Source organism: Dermatophagoides farinae, chromosome 6 (genome assembly GCF_024713945.1).
Source record: "Dermatophagoides farinae isolate YC_2012a chromosome 6, ASM2471394v1, whole genome shotgun sequence".
Taxonomy (NCBI): Eukaryota; Metazoa; Arthropoda; class Arachnida; order Sarcoptiformes; family Pyroglyphidae; genus Dermatophagoides; species Dermatophagoides farinae.
In genome coordinates, this window is record NC_134682.1 from 1,260,205 (window position 1) to 1,285,471 (window position 25,267).

Consider the following 25,267-nt stretch of genomic DNA (forward strand, 5'->3'; position numbering starts at 1 on the left):
ACACATTTTTGACATTTAAAGAATCACAGAATATATCCACTGGACACGTCCTTTATTAATGATCCACGTTGTATGTTTGTGCGTGTATATTGTTTTTTTTGTGTGTGTGTGTGTGTGTGTGTGTGTGTGAGGAGTATTATTGAAATGCCTAAATAGAATGTTTCTGTGTGTTGTTGTACATTTGGTTGTGATGTATGGCGTGTCTTTATTAATTTTCTCTCTTTAAGTTTTTTTTTTGTTGATGATTATTATTTATTACAATTGGAATTATAATTATAATCAACGATTGCCAATCTCATCAAGTATAAGGCTCATATCATCATTATCCAAATCATCATCATCGTTTGTTTGTTTGTCGATTTGTTGGTTGATATATGTGTGTGTGTGTCATTTACACAGAAAAAATTTTTTTTTTCTAAACTCCATTTTCATAAATTGTGGCATTCGTCATCATCATTATTATTATTGTAATTGATTTGATTACGGTTGCCATTTAATAATTCCATTGATCCTTATTAGAACGAAAAGATTATCGTATGTATCATCTCATTGCAATTAAAACAAAGTGTGGTAATGAAATTTTGAATTTTTTTTCAGATTTTAAACATTTGGTCTATTTCATTTCATCCATCTCATCAATGTTCAAAAGTAACAACTTGTTGATGTTATTGCTGCAAGATAATCTATAAAACCAACAACAAAATTATAATGCTGATAATAAGAGAAAAATTTGAATCATGTACACGTTCATCATTATTATTGACGACTACGATCACATTGATATTTCTAGCAAATGTATCTTGGGCATTTTATTTGCCTGGTTTAGCACCGGTTAATTATTGTGAATTCAATAAACCGGCCGATAATTGTCGTTCGGATGTTAAATTATTTGTTAATCGTTTAGATTCCGAAGATTCTGTTATACCATATGAATATTCTCATTTTGATTTTTGTCAAGCAATCAATCAAAATGAAGCACCGGTTGAAAATCTTGGCCAAATTGTATTTGGTGAACGTATTCGAGCTTCTCCATATAATATAAGTTTTCTGAAAAATGAACAATGTAAATTTCTATGCCATAAACAATATGATACATCGAAACGTGAAGATTTTGAAAAATTAGAAGCATTAAAAAAAGGTATGATGAAAAATTATCAACATCGATGGATTGTGGACAATATGCCCGTTACATGGTGTTATAATGTTGATAATTTTGGTGGACAGAAATATTGTTCAACTGGATTTCCTATGGGCTGTTATGTGGATAAAGAAGGCATCGCTAAAGATGCCTGCGTAATGAACATATTATTCAACAAAAAAGATACATTTTATCTGTTCAATCACGTTGATATAACTATTACATTTCATAGTGGTCAAAATGAAGCCTGGGGTGTTGGTTTTGGTGATCATGGTGGTCGAATTATTGCTGTGAATATTGTACCAAAAAGTATACAACATAAACAACAACCACAAACACCATCCGATTGTCCATCAAATCCATTACCGATGGAAATTCCTAATGAATTGAGTAAAGATCAAATAATCGATGTCTATTATACATATTCAGTGTATTTTACTAAATATAATGATATAAAATGGTCATCAAGATGGGATTATATTCTTGATTCAATGCCACATACGAATATTCAATGGTTTTCAATTCTTAATTCATTGGTCATTGTTTTATTTCTTACCGGTATGGTAGCTATGATATTGTTACGTACCCTTCATAAAGATATTGCTCGATATAATCAAATTGATCTTGAAGATGATGCTCAAGAAGAATTTGGTTGGAAATTAGTTCATGGAGATATATTTCGTTCCCCTCAACATTGTATGCTGTTGTCAGTATTTCTTGGTTCTGGTGTTCAAGTTTTGTGTATGACAGTGATTACATTGTTTTTCGCTTGTCTTGGATTTTTATCACCAGCTAATCGTGGTGCATTGATGACCTGTGCTCTCATACTATATGTTTGTCTTGGTACACCGGCCGGATATGTTTCGGCACGCATCTACAAATCATGTGGTGGTTATCGTTGGAAAATGAACGTTCTGTTAACATCACTTTTATGTCCAGGCATTGTATTTTCATTATTTTTCGTTATGAACATCATATTATGGATCAAAGGTAGCTCGGCTGCAGTACCATTCTCAACATTGATTGCTTTATTGGCTTTATGGTTCTTGGTATCACTTCCATTAACATTTGTTGGAGCCTATTTTGGTTTCCGTAAACGTGCAATTGAACAACCGGTTCGAACAAATCAGATTCCACGACAGATACCGGAACAATCCGTATATACTAAACCATTGCCCGGTATTATAATGGGTGGAATATTACCATTTGGCTGTATATTTATTCAATTATTCTTCTTATTGAATAGTTTATGGTCAAATCAGACTTATTATATGTTTGGATTCTTGTTTCTAGTATTTATCATATTGATAATTACCTGTTCAGAAACAACAATCCTATTGTGTTATTTTCATCTATGTGCTGAAGATTATCATTGGTGGTATGTATAATAAATAAATAGATTTTAAAATTGTATTTTTTAAAAATTGACATTTTTATATTTGCATAAATATACAGGTGGCGATCATTTCTAACATCTGGCTTTACATCATTCTATTTGTTCGTTTATTGTATTCATTATTTTCTAACTAAACTAACCATAACCGGAACAATATCGACATTATTATATTTTGGCTATACATTAATCATGGTATTCTTATTCTTTTTATTAACCGGTACGGTTGGATTTTTTGCCTGTTTATGGTTCGTAAGAAAAATCTATAGCGTTGTCAAAGTGGATTAAAAGTTTAATAACACTATAATAAATTCCAATCAAAATGAAAAAAAAATATCAAGATCCAATTGTACACGTATCATACAGACACACACTCACACACAAACAAACCCACATGTGAATCGTTTCAGTCAACGTTGTTTGTTCGCTTACAAAAGTAGGCGTTTTCAAAACACGTGTTTGAATTTTTAAGAAACAAAAAAAAACTATTGTAATTAATTATTTATTCTAATGATGATTGAGATGAAAGAAAAATATGATTCTAATTTGATCTTTATTTGTATTTGATGATATTTTTTTTTGTCTACTACTACTACTACTACTTTTTTTTGGTTAATCAAAAATGAAAAATCAATTTATGTTCAATAATTCACAATATATACGAAATGCCTAAATATAATAGAATTATCATTTGTATAAAAAAAAATAAAAATAATATATATTCTTGTAGAATTGATAACCAAATTGATTGAATTATTATTATTGTTGTTGTTGTTCAGTTGTTTTTGTCGGATTCCATGGTTTAATTTTTATCACTTCAACCATATCACTTTCAATGTCAAACCAAGCCGTTATATGTATAGAATCTATGGTAAAATAATATAAACGATCTATACATTTTTTTCGCCGATAAACTGATCGTGGATCTGCTTGTAATAGATTAATGATTGCTTTTTTTGCTTCATTTTCATCATGAAATAAACGAAAACAATGATCACATTGTGAAAAATTGTCCCCATGAAATGAATACGGATGGAAACAAGATAATTGTTGTAGGCTTCGAACAGTAAAATCCACTTGAATTTCATTAACAATTTCACCATCGATCCAACCAAGTTTTTCAGTTTTTTGTTCAGGAATCATAGGTTTCTCTGGTTCAAAATCCTTTTGGTTTTCATTTTGTTCAATATTTGAATTGAATGGATTGGAAATGATTATCGAATCATCGTATGGATAATCATATTTAACAATGTATGGTTTTATATCGATTACAGGAGTTTTATCAATCATATCCAAACCGGATACGTATAAACATCCATCTGAAAATTATTGAAAACGTTCATAGTTTATATAATTCAAAAAAAGTAAAAAAAATACCTTCCACACGATCCAATTTGACAATTGTCAAACCAAATGGATTAGGTCGATGTGGTGCACGTGATGCAAACACACCACAAGTTGCGCCATCCAACCTGGGTGGATGTACTTTGGCAATGAAACGACGTTTATTTCGATTTTCATGAAAATAGAAAATAATCCATAAATATGAAAACTTTTCGATACCGATCAATGGATGTGACGGATTATTGAATAATTTTTTATGTATACGAATGATGCCTTTACTTTGTGGACAGATTCCCGATTGACGTGGTGTACCATTTTTTCTATTAAATATCGATTCAACAACACCGATACTTACGATATCGTAATCAATTTTAAATTCATCAATACGGCTTTGTTCGGTTTTATCATTATTATTGGTCACTTTGGTTGTTTCCATAATAATCATCATCATATATATATACATATGTATATATGTATATACAGTAATACCCCGCTTAACGCTGCCCCGTTTAGCGCTGATTCGATATAACGCTGTACAATTACACTACATTACATTACATTGTTACATTGTATATGAAGGGTAAAAATGCATTATGTAAAAATAGCCCCGCTTAGCGCTGTTTCGCTTAACGCTCAGAATTTTTGTAACGTAACCCCGCGTTAAGCGGGGTATTACTGTATAATATAAAAGAGTAAGGAAATTTTGTCTGTATGTATACATCCAACAGTAGGGAATGCCTTTGAGCAGTGTTTTTTGAGAATGCTTTCAGAGCCATCTGTCGGTAAAAGGTTTCTGAAGTGGTGAGATGTAGCTTTGATAATGCTTTTTTTAATTGTTTAGCTTCGCGCCTTGATGCAGCTTTTGCATCAAATAGATGACCGTCAATTAGTCAGCCCCGCAGGCCCAGTCTGGACAGGCGCGAAGCGTGATGATAATGATGATGTACTGGGGAAAAAAAGGAACTATTATTTTTGTTGATCATCATCACCTTTTATAATGTCATCACAAACAGCACCATCAATTGTAAATGTTTTGTAACAATTATCATCAAAGTTTTAATTGAAAAGAATAAAAAATTATATTATAATTATTCAACGTCAGAATGTTTGTTTTTTATATGTCTATTAAGAACATGTTTATGGCGAAATTTATCATTACAATGTGAACATTGATATGGCCGTTCACCATTATGTATAAGACAATGGCGGATTAGATTAGAGTTCTGAGTAAAGGTCGCATTACAATGTGAACATTTATATGGCCGTTCACCAGTATGTATACGACGATGACAGTTTAGATGATGTTTTCGGTGAGAAAGACAATTTGATTATTTTATTTATTTCAATGATTAAATTTTAGAAAGAATACATAGGACCAAACATGAGAGTAAGCAAAAACATAATCATAGTTCTCACAATAATAGAACGACTATAAAAAGCATACTCATGCATCATTCACAAACAATGTATTACAATGAACATTACTGGAGAGAAGAAACAATGATTCATTAACAGTTTCTGAGTAAAGGTAGCCTTACAATATGAACATTGATATGGCCGTTCACCAGTATGTATACGACGATGACAGTTTAGATGATGTTTCTGTTGATGTTTTCGGTGAGAAAGACAATTTGATTATTTTATTTTATTTATTTATATTTTATTTTTTTTATGTTTTTTTTTGTTTTTTGACTATTGTTGTGAAATTGCGACAAAAAAAGGTTTCTTATAAAACCATTTACAATTTGATTGTGACGATGATGTTGCTGCCGCCGTTGTCGTTGTTGTTGTCGGCGTTGTTGTTGTTGCTGCTGCTGTTCTTGTTGTTGTTGCCACAACAACAATTGGTTTTGTAATTGCTGCTGCGATTGTTGCAATTGCAAGAAATATTGATGATAATATTGATAATATGGATGATTTGGATTATCATCATTATCAATATGTTGTTGTTGTTGATGATTATCATCATGATCATCCATTACAATCTTTTTTTCATTCATAGGAACATTGGAATCGGATTTTATATATATATCATCATTATCATTATTATTGGAATTATTATTGGAATCATTGGAAGAATATTGGAATATATTATATTATAGTAGATATTGAAAAATTGATTGATTGATTAATAATTTCAGCTACTATCAGGTATTATGTAATAACTTACCAATTTAAAAAAATGAGAAAAAAATGTTTTGAGATTTGAGATGATGATGATGATGAGCAGACATGAACAAATGAAATGAAATGAAAATTATTCGAATTCAAATTCGATTTCGGAATATTATAAAATGATGATGATTAGATTAGATTAGATTAGAATTAGAATTGATAAAAACAATACTCACTTTTCAATACTCATACTCATCATATACTCATCATATGCTCATCATATTCATAAATGCACACAAAATGAAAATCACGTGTGTCACTATCTAAAATTCGAATTCGAACTCTTTCTATGTTCTATTGAATGACTGCACCATCTATTGGATGCAAAAGCTGCAGCAACGTGTGCTGAAGCTAGAACAATGAAAAAAAGCTTTGTCAAAGCTACATACCACAGAATGCGTTTCTTTGGAAGCGACTTCTACTTCTGAGCTGGACGAACTGTTCAGCGGCATTCAAAAGTTTTTCCGCATGCTCAGACACACACACACAACACACACTGAGTAGCTCATACTAAATAGTTATGTTTGTACTGAAAATAATTAGGAATGTCCAGCTCGGCTTCCCCGCATCAAATGCCAAGTTAATACAGTTTTTTATACTTGCAGAGTGTAAAAATTGCAGTTTACAGTGGAAATTTAAGCGTCATAAAGAGATACACAGTAAAAAAAAGTGCGCGAGTACTCGCGATTTTGGCGAGTATTTCGGCTATTTTTTGGTGACTATTTGAGTGTATATAGCCGAACAATCGAAATTTTGCGAGTACTCGCATTTTTCGCGAGTACTCCGACTATATCCACACAAAAAGTCGCTAAAAAATAGCCGAATAATTTGAACGATTTTTGATCTTAACGACTATTATACCATTGACATCGAGAACGCAACTTTTGTCAAGTTCTGTATCTGATCGAATCCGTTCATAAGACATGATCTGTTTGCAATTCTGATGATAATTTTGGATGTCGATGCAACTAACGATGAAGATGGTCTTGGTGAACTTCAAATGGCAACTGCATCCTTCAAAGAAGTTGACAAACATTTTCGTTGTCGTTGCTATTGTAACAACGAAGGTTGTCGACAAACATTATCCCCATGTCCGGCTCAAATACATTGTTAAGAAACATTTTGAAAAGGAAATTCCAATGATATGAAACTAGCTGTTGCGTTACCCGATTATTTCATACCATATTGTTGGTTAGAATTAAAAAAACGAAAATACAATTTAACAAGCACAGCTCAGACTATTCAAATCATAAAATGATCAAAAATACAATATGTCCACATGGATTTATATAATTTTTTATATATAAAATTAGAGATTAACTTTATTAGGACCATGACAAATTCAATTCTTCGATATTCATGAAAACAAATCTTCGCCGCCAATTCATTTACCAAAAATTAATTTTTTATTTGATTGAAACAAAAAGACAAAATCATCCCCCCCAAATCAACCTGATTTTATATCCACTATCAGGCTTGCCACCTCATTCCATTCTCATCGCTTATTCACCAGCCACGAAGCTGTAGGTTTTTGAATTTTGTATGATATATTCGAATTTTAGAACTTTTATGACTCATTGCACTGCAGCAGGCATACATAAAGAGAAGGATAAATTGATTGAAAACCAACGATTATTCAGTGATTAATTCATTAGATCATTCATTTATCGATTTATTCATCAATTGATTTATTTATTTGTTTTTTCATTCATTCATATATTTATATTTAAAAATATATTTTAATTTTCAATCAAAAAAAAACATGGATAAACAACTAGAAAAGACGGTATTGAGACGGATGGTGATTCAATATCACAAAGACGGGCTGAGTATCCGCAAAATAGCCGAAAAAGTGGAGAGAAGTAAGTCTAATGTTCAACATATCATCAAGACTTATCGTCAAAATGGGCAGACAAATGCCATCAAACCACCAGGTCGGCCTGGTCCAACAGAGCAAACATTGAGAAGACTTGGTCGTCAAATTGAAAAAACACCGGCAATAACAGGCAAAGAATTGGCGAATCATCTTGATGTGTCGAGAAATACGGTACAGAAATACACCAAGATGACCGAATATAACGCCAGAATAGCAAGAAAAAAACCACTTTTATCCAAGAAAAACATAAACAAGCGTCGTTTATGGGCCAATAAAATGGCTGAAATGCCTCTTGATTATTGGAAAAAAGTAATTTTTTCCGACGAAAGTCGATTTTCTCAGTTTAGCGATGCTTATCGCACATTCGTGTATCACAAGAAGAATCAGGCATACCAAGCCAAGAGGCTCCAAGCCACGGCAATTTTAATCGAACAAATATCCAATGATGATGATGGTCAAAATAATTCTGATGATGATGGTCAAAATAATTTTGGTGATGATGGTCAAAATAATGGTGATGGTGGTCAAAATGTTGGTGCAACATGAAAATTCAACAAACACAAACAAATGAAATATTGAGTAAAATGAGAAAAGGAAATGGTTTGAAATGAATCAAAATTTTTGTTTTACAAATGCACGTAAATGTGTGTAGTCCACTCTTATTGTGTTTAATTTTTCGGGTGTTGTTCATATAGTATATTATGTTTTTAAGAAATATTTTCAATTTAAATTTTTTTCTGAATTTGTGTTTATGTTTACATTTTCATGTTTATTTTCATGTTCAACTTTCAATTTATTCTTATGTTCGACTTGATTGAATAGCTGCTAATCGATATTGTTCTTGGATAATTTTTCGATAATTTTCTGTTTTGTTGTGTTGACAAAAAATGAGAATTACTGTTATTGATAATAATATGATCAAAATTATTGTGATTATATAAATGTAATATAATATGATTGTATGTATGAATAAATAATCTTGTTAATAAGTGTATCTTCTTTTTCAATCATTGTAGATAAATCATGCAAATTAATTGTTGAATTAAAAGAATTAAATGCTTGAAAGTTCAAGATCTCACTTATATCATCATGAATTATATGTGATGTAAATCCATTTGTCATTTTCGTAAAATAAACGGTTTGTTTATTGATTGTTAAATTTTGTCCACGATTAATTCTGTAAATTTGATTTTTACAGGGATACGATAATCTTCTTCGATTATCGGTATATCGAACATAAAATCCATTATACAAAACACAACGTGGTGGTGGAGTAGAAATAAATTCTTGTACTTCCGAAATTTGTTCCATTGTTAAAAGATTGATTTGAAAACTTGGATTTCGTGATAAAAAATCAGCTTCAGTATTTTCTTTTCCAGAAATATATTCGATTTTATAATTATATTGATTCAATTTCAATGCCCAATTCATTATTCGCGTATTTGGATTTTTATGCGAATTAATAAATTTTAACGGTTTCAGTGTGATGGTTTGGGGGGCCATATGGTAAGATTTTTTTTTAGCATGTTTTAATAATTATTTCTTAACAATAGGCATGGTGGGAGATCAGAGTTGAGACTGTGCTCCAATAGTGTGAATTCTGAAGAATATATCGATATTCTTAAAACCACACTATCCCCCATTTTCCGTAATAAAAAAAAAATAATGAGTGAAGATCGCAAAGTTACTAAAAGATTTTTTCCATCTGATCGTAAAATAATTCTTATCGATCTACATTTTGTGTTCTCTCAGCTTTTATCGGGACATGGAAAATTCAATGTTTACCTGCATTGGCTATCGTTATAAGACGTCTTGTTTTTGAAATTATTTAATTATTTAAAATTTTTAATAAATTAATATTTCAATAAAATCAATTAAATTTCAATATATATCGATTAAATTAATATGAGGGGTAAAGGGAATGAAAGGGGGGTCAAAATTGCTGCAACAATCGGTGAGCGACACCATCGATGATTTCAATATATCGAAAAAACAATCGGTCAGTCGGGTGGTCGCGAAAATCGCGAGTAGACTATCGATATATCGATAGTCAGTCGGCTAGTCGTATGCCGTTTGCGAGTACTCGCGATTTTGGCGAGATTTCTCAACTGCACAAAATCGCGAGTACTCGCAGGCCACCACTTTTTTTTCTGTGTAGATATATAGATGATCGTCGTCAATTTCATCATTTGGATTGTCATAACTGATGGTGATAAGAGAATCTTTAGGATTGATGCATAAATCACGTGTCTCTTTCGATGACGAAGTGGTTGATTGATCCACAAATTCTAGCGCGTTGTCATCGCCGTTATCAATATGGAAATAATCGTGATCGAAAGATAAAACATTCGATCGAGCCGGCGTTTGTTCAACTTGTTGACAATCGAATGGTTGCTGTTGTTGCCGAATGGAATTCATAATCAACGATTCGATATGTTCCGAGAGGTTATCAAATTTCGATTCAACATTATCAAAAAGTTTTTCTAATTCTTCCATTTCGATGTGAATCATTGGATAATGGTCGTTATGATGATCATTAGATTCGGATGTCTAAAAATGAATCGAATACAAATTACAATCAAAACAATTGAAAAATGCTAAATTTTACCTGATCAAAGTAATCGTTTCCATTCATATTTGATTGATTTGTCGACCTATTGTATTGTTGTTGATATTCATCAAGAATTTTATGATTTCGAGATGATGATGAAGCCGGTACAATCATCATGGTTATTGTAATTCAATCGACAAAAAAAAACACCACGTGTCTCGAAACCACATGTTATATATAAATAAAGTATAAAGACTCACTTTAGTGCCATCTATCGTGTAATAAAAATTACAATTGTTTTAAAATTTTTATTTTTATTTATTTATTTTCAACAATTCTGAATGATAATTTTTTTGCAATAAAATCATTCAACAATTGTTTACAATGGCCAATTGATTCATTCAATTTAGTCTTTATATCCAATTTAGCCTGATCATCTTTGGTGGCCTTAAATTGCAGTACATAATCTTGACATTGTTTAATTAGCTGATAAATTTCATCATTAGTATCTTTTTGTAGAAATTGTAGAATTTGTGGCACAAATTTTCCACTTGCATGTAACATATGATGATGAACCATTTGAAATACAAGCAATACAAGAATATGTAAACAAAGAATAGAATCTTGACATTCATTCAATTGTAACAAAAGTGATTGTTGATGTTCGGACAATATTGATTTCTCTTTTTTCGAATCAATTTTTTTGATCATCATATCAATTTTAACGGCACATTCGTCTAATTCATCGATGAAAGTTTTCACTTCATTTGAATTCAGTGAATCATTTAGTTTGAGAAAATCATTTTTAAATTCCACATCAAATTTATTGATAATTTTCGTACGAGCTTCATGTGAAATATTTTCCGATAACAATTCTTCATTGAAAAATGAAATCAATTCATTGACAATATCTGTTGCTAATGTTCGTAATAAATGTTTATTCAATCTGGATTGTAAATCTTTGAATGCTTGACTTGATGATTCACCAATAAATTCATTTGTTTTATTGAATAACAATATTTTTGAATATGTTGAATTGACAAAACTCTGTAATTCAGCAAAACTTTTCTTTGATTTATTCATTTCAGCATTTCGTGTAATGAACAATTCTTTTGCATACGATTCATATGATTTACGTAAATCTTCATATATTGATTCAGCAATCGATTCAATAAATTCATTCGATACATCTTCAGTTAGTTTTTCAGTCAAAACATCGATTATTTGTTCCATTGGAATGAATTCCAATTCATTAATACGGGCATCATCTGGTTCTTGTTCCATTTTTTGTCCTTTTTGACCGGGTTTATATTTCTTTTTGACTGCTTTTGTTTTCACTTCTCTTCTTTGAGTTGCACCGCCACCACCGTTACCAGTACCACCATCACCACCAGTGGAACTTTTTCCTCTGCATTTTTTTGCCACCATGATCATCTTTGGTGGATTTTTTTTACTATCATTATCAGCATCGATAGATTTTGTAGCACTGTTTTTCGATTTGAAAAAATAATTTTGCAATACACCATTTTTCAAATCTTCTTCAGCTCTATCTTTTTTGATCTGTTCAAAATGGATCTTTTGTTTGTTCCATAAATGATTTGCTTGTAATTGTCATAATGAAAAAACAAAACAAAACAAGACTAAAATTCGTTTTTATCACACATGTGTGTAACAAACGTCAATTCTCAACAATAGATGGCAATCAGTTCGTTTATGTTTTAAATTTTTTTTATTTGAATTTTTTTTTTTTTTTAGTTAGAAATTCTATTTATAATAAAAATTATATTTTCTTTATAATTTTTCATAAGTAGCACCAGCACGTTCACCTTGTTCAATACCAGGTTCATTGGATTTGATATTAGCATGGAAACCAGTATCATCAGCATAATATTCAACAATACGTTGTGCACCATTAGCATCGACAATAGTATATGAACCGGTAACTTTACCCGAAGCATCTTGTGTTTCTTGCCGTGATTGTGTACCATCATTGGCCATTGATGAGAAACCAAATGAAAATGGTTGCGGTGGCTGTGGAATTTCTGGTTCAGCATGACGAGCAGCATCATCAAGTGGTTGTGCAATTTTAAATTCATTCACATATGGTTTTGGTGTTGGTTCATTTTTCCAATCATATGGTTTTGGATCACCAAGTTCAAATTCCATTTCAGGATGTGCCAATGTATCACCGATGGTCAATGCATTATATTTGATTTTGTTACCAGCATTAGCTAAGGCAACTATGGCAGATAAGATGACAATCTGATGCAATTTTTTTTTTTGGTTTTTTTTTGTTGTTGAAATAAAAATTAAAAGAATCGAATTAAACCGGAAAAAAAGAATAAAAATTTACCTTGAGCATCATTTTTTTAACGAATATTATGTGTGTGTTTTACGGTGATGAAACAGTGGAAAAAAATGAGTAAAAATTTTGATGTCCATGGCTTTTATAATGGCCATCGGCCATCTTTTTGATTCATCATCAACATCTTCATGAACACACAAAAACACACACACAGACACATATAGACACAGACAGAACATTTGTATAATGCAATGAAACTAAAACAACAACAACAACAAAATGAGAGTTTTTATTGAATGAATAAATAATATTTTTTTTTCTTCGATAAATTCAGTGTAAATAACAGTAATGATAATTCCTCCCCACCTATCCCCTTTCTCTCTCTCCCTCTGTGTTTCAATAGAAAAACCATTCCCATCTTCATTATCATCATCATCATCATCATCATCATCATTCGAATCAAATATTTGAATCTTTTCTCATTTTTGGTAGTTTCAATTCAAAATGAATGGAAAAAAAATCTTGAATATGAAAAACAGGAAACTACTTCTACTTGGGGTGATTATGATCATGCTATACTATCAATTCATTTGATCATTTGTCAATATAACGGTAATAATGGATTAATGTGCAAAAAAAAAATGTTTTGATGACATTTATTTTGTTATGGAACACACACACACACACACGCACTGAAAGAAATTAATTTGCATATTAAATACTTTTTGAAACATACAAGATTTTGCTTGGTTTTTTCACCAAAAAAAAAAAAGAAATACAAATTATAAAATCATTTGGATCGATTTGAATATGTATCATGTTTTGAAATGTTTGAAACCACCACTACTAAAACAATGATTACTTAATCCTTTAACAAAGATGAATTCAATTTGCCACATCGTTGTAAGAAAAACAAAAATCGCATCACATCATTTTTTTTTTTTTTTTTTTGATTTCACAGAAATGAAAAATTCAATGTTGAAATTGAAAAATGACCTCCAAAACAAAAACAAAACAAAAAACTAAGTTCCAGCGTCAAACAAATAGTGAATAAAAATGGAAAGATAAAAACAGATGATGATGATGATGATAATCATTCATTTTTTATTGATGTTTTTTTTTAATTTTAAAATGAATTGATTTTGTGTGAAATTTTGTTTTTCCATTTCAGCTCATTTCATTGGACAGGTATGTATGTAGAAATCAATGTCGATGTCACTAACATTTTTTTTTCTTCTTCTTCTTCTTCTGATTATTCGATTATGCTAAATTGATTTGTCTTTCTTACTCTCTCTTTATAATCATTTCGCAATGCCAATGATGATCAATTTGATGCTGATTATGATGATGATGATGGCAAAATCACAAAAAATGGAATAATCATGTTTTGTTTCTGATCGATTTGTGATTTCAACACATTTATCAATCACATCATTGACATTTTGGCCATATTTTATTATTATTAATGATGATGACTATATCGTCATATCGATATAATCTCATTATATACACAATTCAGACTCTTGATGATGATGATGATCAAGAGGTGTGTCAAAACAAATATCATATACACACACACGCCTTTAATAGATGGAATAAATCAACAAAAAAAAAAAAAAAAAAACACAAAACGAGAAAATGTTTAGTGTATAAATGGAATGTGTAAAGCACTGAGAATTTACATTATTATTATTACAAAAAAAAATTGATTAATATCGGTCATTTTTGGGACAAACGAAAAAAAACAACAAATTGATGGCGCGAAGTGTTCCATATTCATCATTATCATCATCATATATGAAGACACGTAATGGTGGGATATATATCACACACACAAACATAGACTTGACTCCAACTTCCAAATGGATCATCCATTTGGAAACTAAAACAACAAACGAAAACGAAGAAAAAAAACATCTCATTTCATTTACATGATAATAAATCTAGGCCCACACACACACACTGGCAAATAATAAACAGACGATTTTATTATTTTGGAAGCATCTGATATTCACACATTTACTATATAAATATATTTCAATTCAAATGGGTCGTCACAAACACACAAACAAACAAATTGATCATCGAATAAACTTCCTGATGTCTTCTGGACTGGTAAGGTCGATGATATTGATTTAGAAGAAAAAATAAAAAAATCAAACGTTTTTTTTCTCCATGGACAATGATTCACACAATAGATGATTTGAACCGAAAAACAAAAGTAATGTGATAAACTTTGACCCTAAATTATCATAATTCATTCACATAGATGTTTCATTTTCATTTATTTTTTTTGGAAATTATTCGAGTTCAAAATAATTAATTTTTTTTTTTTTTGGCTAAATGTATCATTTGTTCACAATGTACGTAAGTGTAACACGTTCCAAAAAAGTCCATACTGTTTGTATCATCATCGCCATCATCATCATAATCATTATGGAACGAAAAAAAAATCAGTTTATCCAAGTTTAAGCAATCATCATCATATAGTTTTGTTAGTTAGTTAGTTAGTTAGTTAATCTGTTCATTAATAAAGTAGTTTTATTTATCAATACGATTTTATTTCTCTTGATTTATTTTTTTTTTGAAGATTAAATATTTGTGATGATGATGATATGATTTGATTTGATTGAGATTCAAAATAAAAAATTTTGCTGCATCATATAGAGTGTGTGTGGGGGGATGAGATATTCAATCAACAATGGATCGAAACAAATCATTCAAAAATTGCCATTGAATAATTGGAAAAAATTTAAATTCAATTTATGTCTGTCTGTGTGTGTGTGAGCCAAGGAAAAAACAATTTGGACACGTATTGAACAAATCACTACGAATCATCGACAAAACAATCCAAACAAAAATGGTGTATTTTAAATATTCAATTAAATCCATCGAAAATAAATTGCGATAGAGAGAGAGAGAGATGAGAGATGATGTATGGATGGATGGAACAAGAGAATGACAATCAAGCAGAAATTATTAGTTATTTAGACATTTTTTTTTGTTCATGGTGAATGAATGAATGAATGAATGAATGAATTTTCTATTGAAATTCATCATTCAAACAGATGAAAGATTGGATAGATCAATGTCTTGTGTTGTATACAACACTAGCTATAAATATAAAAAATACGACGTCCGACCGACAATGACAAACAACAACAACAACGACGACGACGATGACGATAAATAACCATGAAATGACGATTCATTAAATTTTATAATTTACCAATCATCCCTGGATGGGAAATAATAATAAACACATGGATGGAATCGGTTTGTGAATACAAAATCGAATCATCATCATCATCATCATCCTCATTTCATGGTTAATCATTATTATTTGAAAACAAACAAAAAAAAATCAAAAAAGAAACAAACGACTAAAAGAATAGTTTTTATTTGACTTTCTATACATTATTATTATTATTATTATTGTTTTATACAACAAAATGATGATTGGATCAATTTTTTTTTCTTCTTCTCTTCAGGAAATTTTTTTTTTTTTTTTTTTGCTTGACTATTAAATGGAACTGCAAAGCTATTCTATATGGGAAAAAAAATATTCAATTTTTTCGATGTTTAGTATGACGAAACAACGATGTGAACAGAAACGGAAATAATACATTTTGTTTGAATATTTGAGAAAGGGTGGTGGGCAAACAAAACAAAACAAATTCATCGATTCACATGGTCCAAATTTTTTTTTTTTTTTTGAGCGAAATAGAAAGGCGTTGTTGGTTTTTTTTTGTTTTTATCGAGAAAAAAAAGTAGTAAATATATGGCCATTTTGTGATAACTATATTGGCGATATTTGATTGATTTTTATCATATTATAATGTTGACCTGTGTTGTTTATTTCAATGTTGGTGGTGTTAAAGATGGTGTAGCACCTGATGCACTTGGTCCCAACAAGATCTAGTTGGAAAAAAACGTGTTAATAATTTCGATAATTCTGGATCATAAACAATATATACAAACCTGACGTTGTTGTTGACGATTCATTTCTTCTAATTGAGATTTTTCACTTTCAATTAGAACCGGTGCGGCCAAAATGATTGCCGTTGTCGATATGATCCATACAGCTGAACGGCTAAATTCATAGAAAGCTTTTGCAAAGCTATATGAACCAGTACTAAATTTCCAGGTATAATTTCGTACCGGTTCTGGAAACATTTCAGTCAAACCAATCAATCTTTCGACAATAGTTTCATCTTCGAATTCTTCCTATCATTTTATATATAATTAAGAATCATCAAATAAATTTGAACAAAAAAAACATCATATTTACATCATCGTCATCATCATCGATATCATCATTCATAATAGTAATTATCTTGGCCACCGTTCCAGATGGAACATTTTCAGCAGTACTTTTTTCCGATTCCTTTCTGAATCGGTGCTACAATCTATGAAATTTGTGAAAAAAAAAAAATAATGAAAAACTATCCATCCATCATGAATCATATACAAACATTATCACCATCAATGTCGGCGATTTCAATATTTTTAGGCTCATCACCATCATCATTAGGTTTATCCTATGATAAATAAAAAAAAACATTGAAAATTTTAAATTCTAAAATTTTATTAAACATACAAGTACAGTAATATCATCAACGATGGCAATATCTTCTTCTTGAAGTTGTTGTTGTTGTTCTTTTGTTAAATCAGATTGAACATTTGTTTCGGACGACATTGTGTGTCTGTGTTCGTCTCTTTCATGGACGAATTAATTAACAAACAATGAACGAAATAATAAACGGTTAAATTCTCTAAAAACCGAATTTTCGAGTGAATGATGATGATGATGAGGATGATAAAGCAACAGAAAAAAAAATTTAATTAATGCGAAATGCTGTCCAAAATCACATGGCAAAGTTGAAAAAAAAACCGAAACTATTGTTGTCATTCATAGAGCTCGTTACTCTCCACATATACAATCTGAAATGATGATTTAATTTTAATCATAAAAAATTTAATTTTTTTTCTGTTAATTTTGGCTTTAATTTTTAATTCTATCTATATGGGTGGTTATTACTGCGATGTTAACATTTTTATCAATATCATTGTAATGCCATTTAGGTTGTTAGCTGAAAAAATTTTACTTCGACTATTCTATGGTCCAAGAAATCGTTATCAACCATTATTATCGTCAACAGGCGTTGTTTCGAAACAACAACAACAACAACAATTCCAGGATGAATTGGGAATAGTTTCGTTACAACGATTATCATTGATAACATCAGCCCTACCAATGTTTGGCTTTATATTTTGTATTTTCTGGTCATTAATGTTCAATTTTGTTGATTCAACCTCTACACATTGTGGTGTTGCCGAATATTTACCTTCAGTCAGTGCATCAATTGGCTCATTTTCGCCACAAAAATATTTATGGCGTACAACAATAGCATTGCATTCATCACCACGTTATATTGTATCATATATCTATTACAGAGCATTTCATGATTCAAAAACATTATTGATGATCAATTGGATTGAAATCAGTGCATTACTTGGATTAAGTGTTGTTTCATCGACTGAATTATTTCGTAAGTAAAACAAAAAACAAAAAATTCAATTCAAATTTTAAATTTCTTCATTCATTTTTTTCCAGTATTTCATGCAAATTGTTTTTTACTATTCATATCGGCATCATTTTTGGGAATGTTAATCCATTTATTACAAGATAAATTGTGGTCAAAATTTAAAATGAAAATCTTCTTCACCAATACATTTGCATGGATTTTTGCTCTATTTTTCTATGTACGACATAATAATTATTGTGAAACTGGTGTATATTCATTATTTGCCGCATCAGAATATGTATTTGTATTGACAAATATTTTATTTCATTTTCAAGCTTATTATGATTTTAATCAAACAAAATTATCATTATGTAAAATTTATGTCAATTCAAAATTTTCTGTTTGAATGCAAATGATCCATTTAATTATTATTTTGAATTTGGAATTTTATTGTATAAAAAAAAATTTCTACTTTAATTGATTATTAATTAAAAAATTTTTGGTTTTGTTTGTTTGTTTGTTTCTGTACACAAAATAAATCAAATTCTAGTGGCCATTGACCATTTGTATGCATTTTCAAACATTTTTGCCCATGGACTGGCCAATGAATGTTTCATATGTTCCATTGTTGATGGAATGTATGGCCATTGCCATGAAAGTGTTGCTCGTTCTGGATGTGGCATCATTGCTAAATGACGTCCATCTGTACTACAAATACCAGCGATACCATCAACACTTCCATTTGGATTCATTGGATAACTATGAATGTTGAAAAGATAAAAATTTAAAGAAAATTACATCAATTACACATTGTCATCTTACATTGTAGTCGGTTTATTATCATCATCCACATAGACCAATGAGACAAAATCTTTAACCGATTTCTTAATCTGATCGTTTTCAAAAACGAATCGACCTTCACCATGAGCAACCCAAACACCCATTACACTTCCTTGCATACCATTAAGCATCATAGCAGGTGTTTTCTCAGGTATCATAACCGAAGTGAAACGACATTCAAATCGACCCGAAGTATTATGAGTTAACAAAGTACCTTGAGTTCCTAATATTTAACAGAAAAAAACTAAAATTATATCCTTGGCGAATGGATCAAAAAAAAAAAATTTCAAACCATTTGATTTACTGCCAACCCAGCCCAGAAGCGCCATCAATTGACAGCCATTACAAACACCAAGTGAAAATGTATCGTTTCGATGTTTAAATCGTTGTAATTGTGTTTCAACATTTGAATTATATTTAAGAGTTGCAGCCCAACCACGAGCACTACCCAAAACATCAGCATACGAAAAACCACCCGGGAAAATCAATCCACGGAAATCATCCAAATTGACCGTTTGACTAATCAAATCGGTAACGGTAATGTCCACTACATCGAATCCAACCATAAAGAAACTGGCAATCATTTCACGATCACCATTAATACCTTCTTCACGAAGTACGGCAACTTTTGGAGCACTAGTAATATGTGAATCAATATCTAATGAATAAATGTGGAAAAAGATTATAAATGAAAGTTTATAAAAATTTTATTACGACTTACTCAAATTAATTTTAGCCGTTTCAAAAGTTAATTTCCAATTTGGTGTTTTACGGAATTTCAAACCATTCTTTTCATGCATAACACATTCTGGATTAGCTTGATGATTTTCCAATTGAAAACTGGTTTCCTCCCAAACATCACGTAATGTGAACATATGACCCTAAAAAATTAAATTAAACACAACATGAAACAAATGTGAAAGCGGAAAGAAATTTTTTTTACCAAAATCATAACAGTATTGTCGAAACGGATGACAACATCTTTTTTACGTATAGCTTTACCAATTTTATGGGCAATAATATTGGCAGATTTGAAATCATTCAAAACAGATTGCACGTTCTCGTCTCTAATTTCAATGATAACACCACATTCTTCAGCAAAGAATACATTCAATGGATCTTGACCGAAACTTGGTATGGCAACATCAATACCACAATCGGTAACGAATGCCATTTCCAACAAGCATACAATCAGACCACCATCACTAACATCATGACCAGCAGTACAGATTTTGTTTTTGATCAATTTTTGAACGATAGCAAAACCATTTTTCAAATGAGATGGATCTTCCATATCTGGACAATCATTTCCAATTTGTTTATAAACTTGAGCTAATGCTGATCCACCGAGTCTGAATCTATCGTTTCCATTTAGTTTAACATATATCAAACTACAGCCATCAATTTTCATTTCTGGTGTTACTTTAATTCGAATATCCGGAACAGGAGCATAGGCACTAATCACCAATGTACCTGGTGATTTGACAATTTCTGAACCATTCGGAAGTTTAACTTTAGCAGCCATCGATAAGGAATCTTTACCGCCATCGATACCAATGTTGATTTGTTTCATAAATTCACACATAGCTTCACAAGTTTGAACTAATAATGCTCCTTCACCATCCAATTTAGCTGGCCACATCCAATTTCCTTCACATTTAATATCGGCCATTTCAGTGATGGCACAAAACATCAAATTAGTAACAGCTTCGGCAACCGATAGTCTTCCATTGGCTTCAGGACTAATTAATCCTTTAATTGGTTGTTCACCGATCGATGTAACACTGCCATGATATGTGTAATAATTCAACGCTATCAATGCATAATCAGCGATGGGAGTATGTTGAGGACCAACACATTGTTGTTGCGCAACAAGTCCAGTAACACAACGGTCCACTTTCGTTGTCAGGTAACGTTTCGAAGCAACAGATGGCAATCGAAGTACTTTATGCAATGATTCAATCATTAATCTTGTTTTATCTTCTCCTTGAATTACCAATGGTTTCAATGGAATTTGTTTTTGTTGATAACGGAAATTCTTTCTTGGCATCGATGCCAAAACAAGTTCAAGATCTAAATGTACTGGATGTTTTTGAGCCGTTTCATTTTCAACCAATGTAATATGATGATCACCAGTAATTTCACCAACATAATCAACTTGACATTTTTCTCGTTTACTTATTTTATCCAAAATTGCACGATTTTCTTTTCGTATAAGAATAGCATTGCTTTCCTGATATTCGGCTCCCCAAAGTTCCATAGTATTGATGGTCGGATCACCCAATGTAAATTTATTACAATGAATTTTAGCTCCCATCGGTTCACTAATCTCTTTCAATACATTTCCATTGCCACCGGCACCTTGATCATGAATCGATTCAATAACATTTCCTTTTTGATGTTCAATACAAGCACGAATCAATCGATTCAATTTTTGTTCCATTTCTGCATCACCTCGTTGTACAGCATTGAAATCTAAACTTTCACTTCCTTCGCTACCTTGAACTTCAGTGGAACTAGCAGCACCACCACCAACACCAATACGATAAACAGGCCCGCCAATTTTCGCAACATCCATACCGATTTCAGCATGATTTTTCTGGACATAACCATCATCAATTGTACCGATACCACCAGTAAACATAATCGGTTTAATATATTCGATTCGTTCATCTTATCAAAACATACATAAATTATATAATGTGATATGTTTTTTTTTAAAAAACTAAAATGAACTTACTGCTCGGAATTCGTTGTCCAAAACTTCGAGCAAAACCAGCCAAAACTGGCTCACCAAACTTGTTACCATAATCGGAGGCACCATTACTAGCTTCAATACAAATATGTAATGGTGATGCAAAATTATGTGGATAAATTTCATTATCATCTTCCCAATCAAGATGATAATCAGGAATATGAAGATTACCAAATGAATAGCCAGCCGTAGCTGCAATGACATGTGCACCACGTCCAGCAGCTTGAACATCACGAATTCGTCCACCAGTACCAGTAGTAGCACCAGGAAATGGAGCCACACCGGTTGGAAAATTATGTGTTTCAGCAGTGAAAATAATATGTCTTGTTTGATCTTTTTTCAATTCCATCGATGATGCTTGAGTAGAATCTTTCGGTATCAAAATATTCAGATCGGAAAATCCACGAATAGCCGATGAATTATCACTGAATTTTATAACATTATTATCATTGGTATTATCTTGTGTACTGGTGACCATACCAAACAACGACTGAGGTACTTCTTTATCATCGATAAAAATTCGTCCCTAAAATGACAAATTATCATGTCATCATGTCATCAGCATTATTGATTTATTAACAAATAAATTACCTTGAAAAACCAATGACGAGAATGTTCTGAATTCGATTGAGCTAAATCAAAACATTCAACAGATGTTGGATTTCGTTTAAGTTTATCTTTAAACAATGAACAATAGTATGAAATGTCCCAATCATCGAATGCAAGACCCAATTGTTCGCTCACTTCTCTCAATGCTTGTTCACCACGACCAATTACATCAATTTCAAACCATTTATCATCATTTGTTGGCAATTTAAATGATTCAATCGGTTTATGATAACGTTGTTCAGTCATTCGATCATGTAATGATTCTACAAGTTGATTTTCCTGTTCCTTGGTCATCGATCTCTGTGTATCAATGAATTTTTTAAAAAAAAATTATTTCCATATTTAAATTTTAAACAAACAAAATGTCAAATATTTTTTTTCTACCTCAATTTCAAACAAATAAATTGTACTTTTTTCAATTCGGGATATTTTCTTATCAAGTCCAATATTTTTACAAATAGAAACCGCATTAGTAGATAATGCTGTACTGAAATTCAATCTGGGTCCAATTTCAATCAATACAGTATTCTTGGACGACGATAAATTCAATGACCGCAGACGTGATGATTCGCGATCCAATTTTACATTGAAATCTGGTGTTAAAATCCATTCAATTTTCGAAAGTTCATCGGACGATAATTGAGCTTTTTGAGTAATTGAGAAAATGTTTGAAAATTCATCTAATTTTTATTTCGAAAATTCATTTACCTTGTTGTTCAATGTTGAAACAAAATTCCGTTTGAACTGATTTAATAATTTCATCACCACCATTTTTGAAATGTTGTCGCACTTTATTGAGAAGATTTTTCTCTTGATCATTTGATAATGCTGGATTTTGATAGAATCGAATAATATTCGTCATGAAAGCCATAATCGATATATATAAATTTCAATTTCAACAACAACAACAAAATTTTTATATAACGATTCCAACAAAGTAAATAATGTTGATTAACTGGTTAGTAATATATTCAAAAGATCACCAAACGCAAACTAAAAAAAAAAAATTCGATACTTTCAAATGGTGACAGAAATTGCCTGCTGTTCATCATCATCATCATCATCATATCGTTATGATTGCACTGATGATCAAATTTATCACTTTGATAATAATGAATTATAACAAGACTAAAATAAACGAACGATAAACAAACAAACAAACAAACAAACAATTAATTTAAAATAAAAATCTTCTGATCGAAAAAAAATATTTGATGATTCGATTCATATTTCGTTCGATGATGATTTATATCAAAAAAAAAATCACATTTTACTAGCAATACCACCTTGTGTATGATAACGAAACGATTTGCCCACATTGATTGGATTGATTTTTGTTGATTTTTTTTTTGTTTGTTTTTGTTTGGAAAAAAATTTCTTTCACTTTTTTTCCAATAAAATTTTCAATGAACAATTTTCCAGTAGCTACCACCACCACCACCACCACCGAATGATTAGATTTCATCATTCATTATCAATTCACATTTTTTTTTTTTTTTGGATATTTCGTACACACACACACACACTACACTGTGACAATTTACAATCTATAAACCACTATATACTATATATATATATAAGCTACTGATAACAAGATTACCTTGAAAAAAAAGAAGAAGAAAAAGTTTGAATATTTTGGTTTTTCTTGTCTTATCTGCTAAACAATTTACTTTTTTTTTGCAAAAAAAAAATTGTTACTACAGATGATTTGTAACCAAAATGGAAAAAAAACATCCGATACTGATCATCATCATCATCATCATCATTCAATCATTCAACGATGATGATGATGATGACAACTATCAACATGATAAATCTGAATTTTTTTTTTTTTTTTTTTTTTTTTTTTTTGAAAATTAATTTGAATTCCCAAAGATGCTCGACCCAATTATCATGATATACATAATCAAGTATATCAATATCATCATCATCATCATACCATGGCATCATCGTATTATAAGTGATGATCGTTATTATTTCAAATAATCAGCCATATATCAATTTTCTGTTCAATTTCTATGGATCACATCATTCATTGAGAGAGAGAAAAAAAAATGAATGAAACCAAATTAAAAAACAAAAAAATAAAATTTTTCAATGAGCAAAAAATTAAATTATGTGTAAATTGAATTCATTCGTTTTTTGTTTTGTTCAATCATCAAGAAAGTAAAATTTATTTTATTACATAATAGAATCATTACTACTAGATAGAAACGGGGAAAAAAAATTTTTCTATTTACAATTTCATTTTGAATTTGATAACAAATTGATTGATTATATATAATGGATTGATTGGAATATCCATTAAAAAAAAAATTACAAACAAAGATTGATTCACGAAATGTGACGAAATATAATTATTATTAGAATATACAAAATGATGATAATTAACAAAATGGAAGAAAAAAAAAATTTTTTGGACTACTAATTTGTTTGTTTGTTTGTTTGTTTTGTTTTTAAATCGATTGATTTGAACACAATGAACAATATAGTGTTTTTGAACAACGGCAACAACAACAACAACAAATTTTTTTTCTCCCCATTCCAGTTTTTCGTCTATACAAATGTGTGAGCATTGTGTAATAATACTTTTTTTTCTGCTACTTTCTTTGTTTCATTCATCAAAGATTGTAGTTGGATTGGAAATACTTTTTTTTTACGAGTGAAAAATGAATTAATATTTTTACAAATATCTCTACACGTAGGTTAATATGATTGTAGTTGGATTGGAAATACTTTTTTTTTACGAGTGA

General features: G+C 30.6%; 8 protein-coding genes across 10 annotated transcripts; 2 read left to right on the forward strand and 6 right to left on the reverse strand.

The window, feature by feature from the left end:
• The first annotated feature begins 108 nt into the window (after positions 1–108).
• TM9SF2 (transmembrane 9 superfamily protein member 2) lies at positions 109–3,267 on the forward strand. Its single transcript, XM_047056912.2, has 3 exons — positions 109–534; positions 598–2,516; positions 2,594–3,267. Exons 2-3 carry the CDS (start codon positions 709–711, stop codon positions 2,817–2,819), a joined length of 2,034 nt encoding a protein of 677 aa, XP_046912868.1. The 5' UTR covers positions 109–534; positions 598–708; the 3' UTR covers positions 2,820–3,267.
• On the reverse strand, positions 3,021–4,348 carry LOC124493823 (tRNA (adenine(37)-N6)-methyltransferase). The gene is made up of 2 exons (XM_047056930.2): positions 3,909–4,348; positions 3,021–3,850 (listed from the first exon to the last, which is right to left on the reverse strand). The coding sequence occupies exons 1-2, from the start codon at positions 4,336–4,338 to the stop codon at positions 3,291–3,293; spliced, it is 990 nt and encodes a 329-aa protein (XP_046912886.2). The 5' UTR covers positions 4,339–4,348; the 3' UTR covers positions 3,021–3,290.
• Positions 4,349–4,925: 577 nt separating this feature from the next.
• Positions 4,926–9,237, reverse strand: LOC142597593 (uncharacterized). The gene is made up of 3 exons (XM_075731845.1): positions 9,006–9,237; positions 5,335–5,506; positions 4,926–5,198 (listed from the first exon to the last, which is right to left on the reverse strand). Exons 1-3 carry the CDS (start codon positions 9,235–9,237, stop codon positions 4,964–4,966), a joined length of 639 nt encoding a protein of 212 aa, XP_075587960.1. The 3' UTR covers positions 4,926–4,963.
• A 501-nt stretch (positions 9,238–9,738) lies between these two features.
• On the reverse strand, positions 9,739–12,124 carry LOC124493814 (E3 UFM1-protein ligase 1-like). Its single transcript, XM_047056921.2, has 2 exons — positions 10,535–12,124; positions 9,739–10,476 (listed from the first exon to the last, which is right to left on the reverse strand). The coding sequence occupies exon 1, from the start codon at positions 11,909–11,911 to the stop codon at positions 10,796–10,798; it is 1,116 nt and encodes a 371-aa protein (XP_046912877.2). The 5' UTR covers positions 11,912–12,124; the 3' UTR covers positions 9,739–10,476; positions 10,535–10,795.
• Positions 12,125–12,194: 70 nt separating this feature from the next.
• LOC124493825 (uncharacterized) lies at positions 12,195–12,940 on the reverse strand. Its single transcript, XM_047056932.2, has 2 exons — positions 12,831–12,940; positions 12,195–12,739 (listed from the first exon to the last, which is right to left on the reverse strand). The coding sequence occupies exons 1-2, from the start codon at positions 12,840–12,842 to the stop codon at positions 12,269–12,271; spliced, it is 483 nt and encodes a 160-aa protein (XP_046912888.1). The 5' UTR covers positions 12,843–12,940; the 3' UTR covers positions 12,195–12,268.
• Positions 12,941–16,160: 3,220 nt separating this feature from the next.
• mge (translocase of outer mitochondrial membrane 22 homolog mge) lies at positions 16,161–17,651 on the reverse strand. Its single transcript, XM_047056931.2, has 5 exons — positions 17,383–17,651; positions 17,258–17,323; positions 17,074–17,191; positions 16,764–17,009; positions 16,161–16,700 (listed from the first exon to the last, which is right to left on the reverse strand). Exons 3-5 carry the CDS (start codon positions 17,104–17,106, stop codon positions 16,638–16,640), a joined length of 342 nt encoding a protein of 113 aa, XP_046912887.2. The 5' UTR covers positions 17,107–17,191; positions 17,258–17,323; positions 17,383–17,651; the 3' UTR covers positions 16,161–16,637.
• A 27-nt stretch (positions 17,652–17,678) lies between these two features.
• LOC124493602 (acyltransferase PGAP2) lies at positions 17,679–18,824 on the forward strand. Its single transcript, XM_047056699.2, has 2 exons — positions 17,679–18,334; positions 18,400–18,824. The coding sequence occupies exons 1-2, from the start codon at positions 17,809–17,811 to the stop codon at positions 18,714–18,716; spliced, it is 843 nt and encodes a 280-aa protein (XP_046912655.2). The 5' UTR covers positions 17,679–17,808; the 3' UTR covers positions 18,717–18,824.
• Positions 18,612–23,995, reverse strand: Pfas (phosphoribosylformylglycinamidine synthase). 3 transcript variants are annotated; one of them, XM_047056907.2, is made up of 9 exons: positions 23,223–23,995; positions 22,899–23,158; positions 22,497–22,814; positions 21,891–22,431; positions 20,094–21,823; positions 19,872–20,031; positions 19,443–19,808; positions 19,133–19,373; positions 18,612–19,069 (listed from the first exon to the last, which is right to left on the reverse strand). In XM_047056907.2, exons 1-9 carry the CDS (start codon positions 23,383–23,385, stop codon positions 18,850–18,852), a joined length of 3,999 nt encoding a protein of 1,332 aa, XP_046912863.2. In that variant the 5' UTR covers positions 23,386–23,995; the 3' UTR covers positions 18,612–18,849. The 3 variants fall into 3 exon arrangements, with proteins under 3 accessions (XP_046912863.2, XP_075587826.1, XP_075587825.1); XM_075731711.1 differs by having other exon boundaries at positions 19,455–19,808; positions 23,223–23,970; XM_075731710.1 differs by having other exon boundaries at positions 19,133–19,364; positions 23,223–23,970.
• Between the last annotated feature and the right edge of the window lie 1,272 nt (positions 23,996–25,267).

Excerpts from the sequence above, each read along its gene's own strand:
- TM9SF2 (XM_047056912.2), top strand. The coding sequence starts at position 709 with ATGCTGATAATAAGAGAAAAATTTGAATCATGTACACGTTCATCATTA. Across the intron at positions 2,517-2,593 it reads GCTGAAGATTATCATTGGTG|GTGGCGATCATTTCTAACAT; the intron begins GTATGTATAATA and ends ATAAATATACAG.
- LOC124493823 (XM_047056930.2), bottom strand. The coding sequence starts at position 4,338 with ATGTATATATATATGATGATGATTATTATGGAAACAACCAAAGTGACC. Across the intron at positions 3,851-3,908 it reads CAAATTGGATCGTGTGGAAG|ATGGATGTTTATACGTATCC; the intron begins GTATTTTTTTTA and ends AATAATTTTCAG.
- LOC142597593 (XM_075731845.1), bottom strand. The coding sequence starts at position 9,237 with ATGGAACAAATTTCGGAAGTACAAGAATTTATTTCTACTCCACCACCA. Across the intron at positions 5,507-9,005 it reads TATAATTCATGATGATATAA|ATTGTCTTTCTCACCGAAAA; the intron begins GTGAGATCTTGA and ends TAAAATAATCAA. Across the intron at positions 5,199-5,334 it reads TTCATTGTAATACATTGTTT|TTGTCTTTCTCACCGAAAAC; the intron begins GTGAATGATGCA and ends AAAATAATCAAA.
- LOC124493814 (XM_047056921.2), bottom strand. The coding sequence starts at position 11,911 with ATGATCATGGTGGCAAAAAAATGCAGAGGAAAAAGTTCCACTGGTGGT.
- mge (XM_047056931.2), bottom strand. The coding sequence starts at position 17,106 with ATGAATGATGATATCGATGATGATGACGATGAT. Across the intron at positions 17,010-17,073 it reads TCGATGATGATGACGATGAT|GAAGAATTCGAAGATGAAAC; the intron begins GTAAATATGATG and ends ATAAAATGATAG. Across the intron at positions 16,701-16,763 it reads ATCGTCAACAACAACGTCAG|ATCTTGTTGGGACCAAGTGC; the intron begins GTTTGTATATAT and ends TTTTCCAACTAG.
- LOC124493602 (XM_047056699.2), top strand. The coding sequence starts at position 17,809 with ATGGGTGGTTATTACTGCGATGTTAACATTTTTATCAATATCATTGTA. Across the intron at positions 18,335-18,399 it reads TTCATCGACTGAATTATTTC|TATTTCATGCAAATTGTTTT; the intron begins GTAAGTAAAACA and ends ATTTTTTTCCAG.
- Pfas (XM_047056907.2), bottom strand. The coding sequence starts at position 23,385 with ATGGCTTTCATGACGAATATTATTCGATTCTATCAAAATCCAGCATTA. Across the intron at positions 21,824-21,890 it reads TGGACAACGAATTCCGAGCA|ATGAACGAATCGAATATATT; the intron begins GTAAGTTCATTT and ends TGTTTTGATAAG. Across the intron at positions 19,809-19,871 it reads AACGGCTAAAATTAATTTGA|ATATTGATTCACATATTACT; the intron begins GTAAGTCGTAAT and ends TTTATTCATTAG.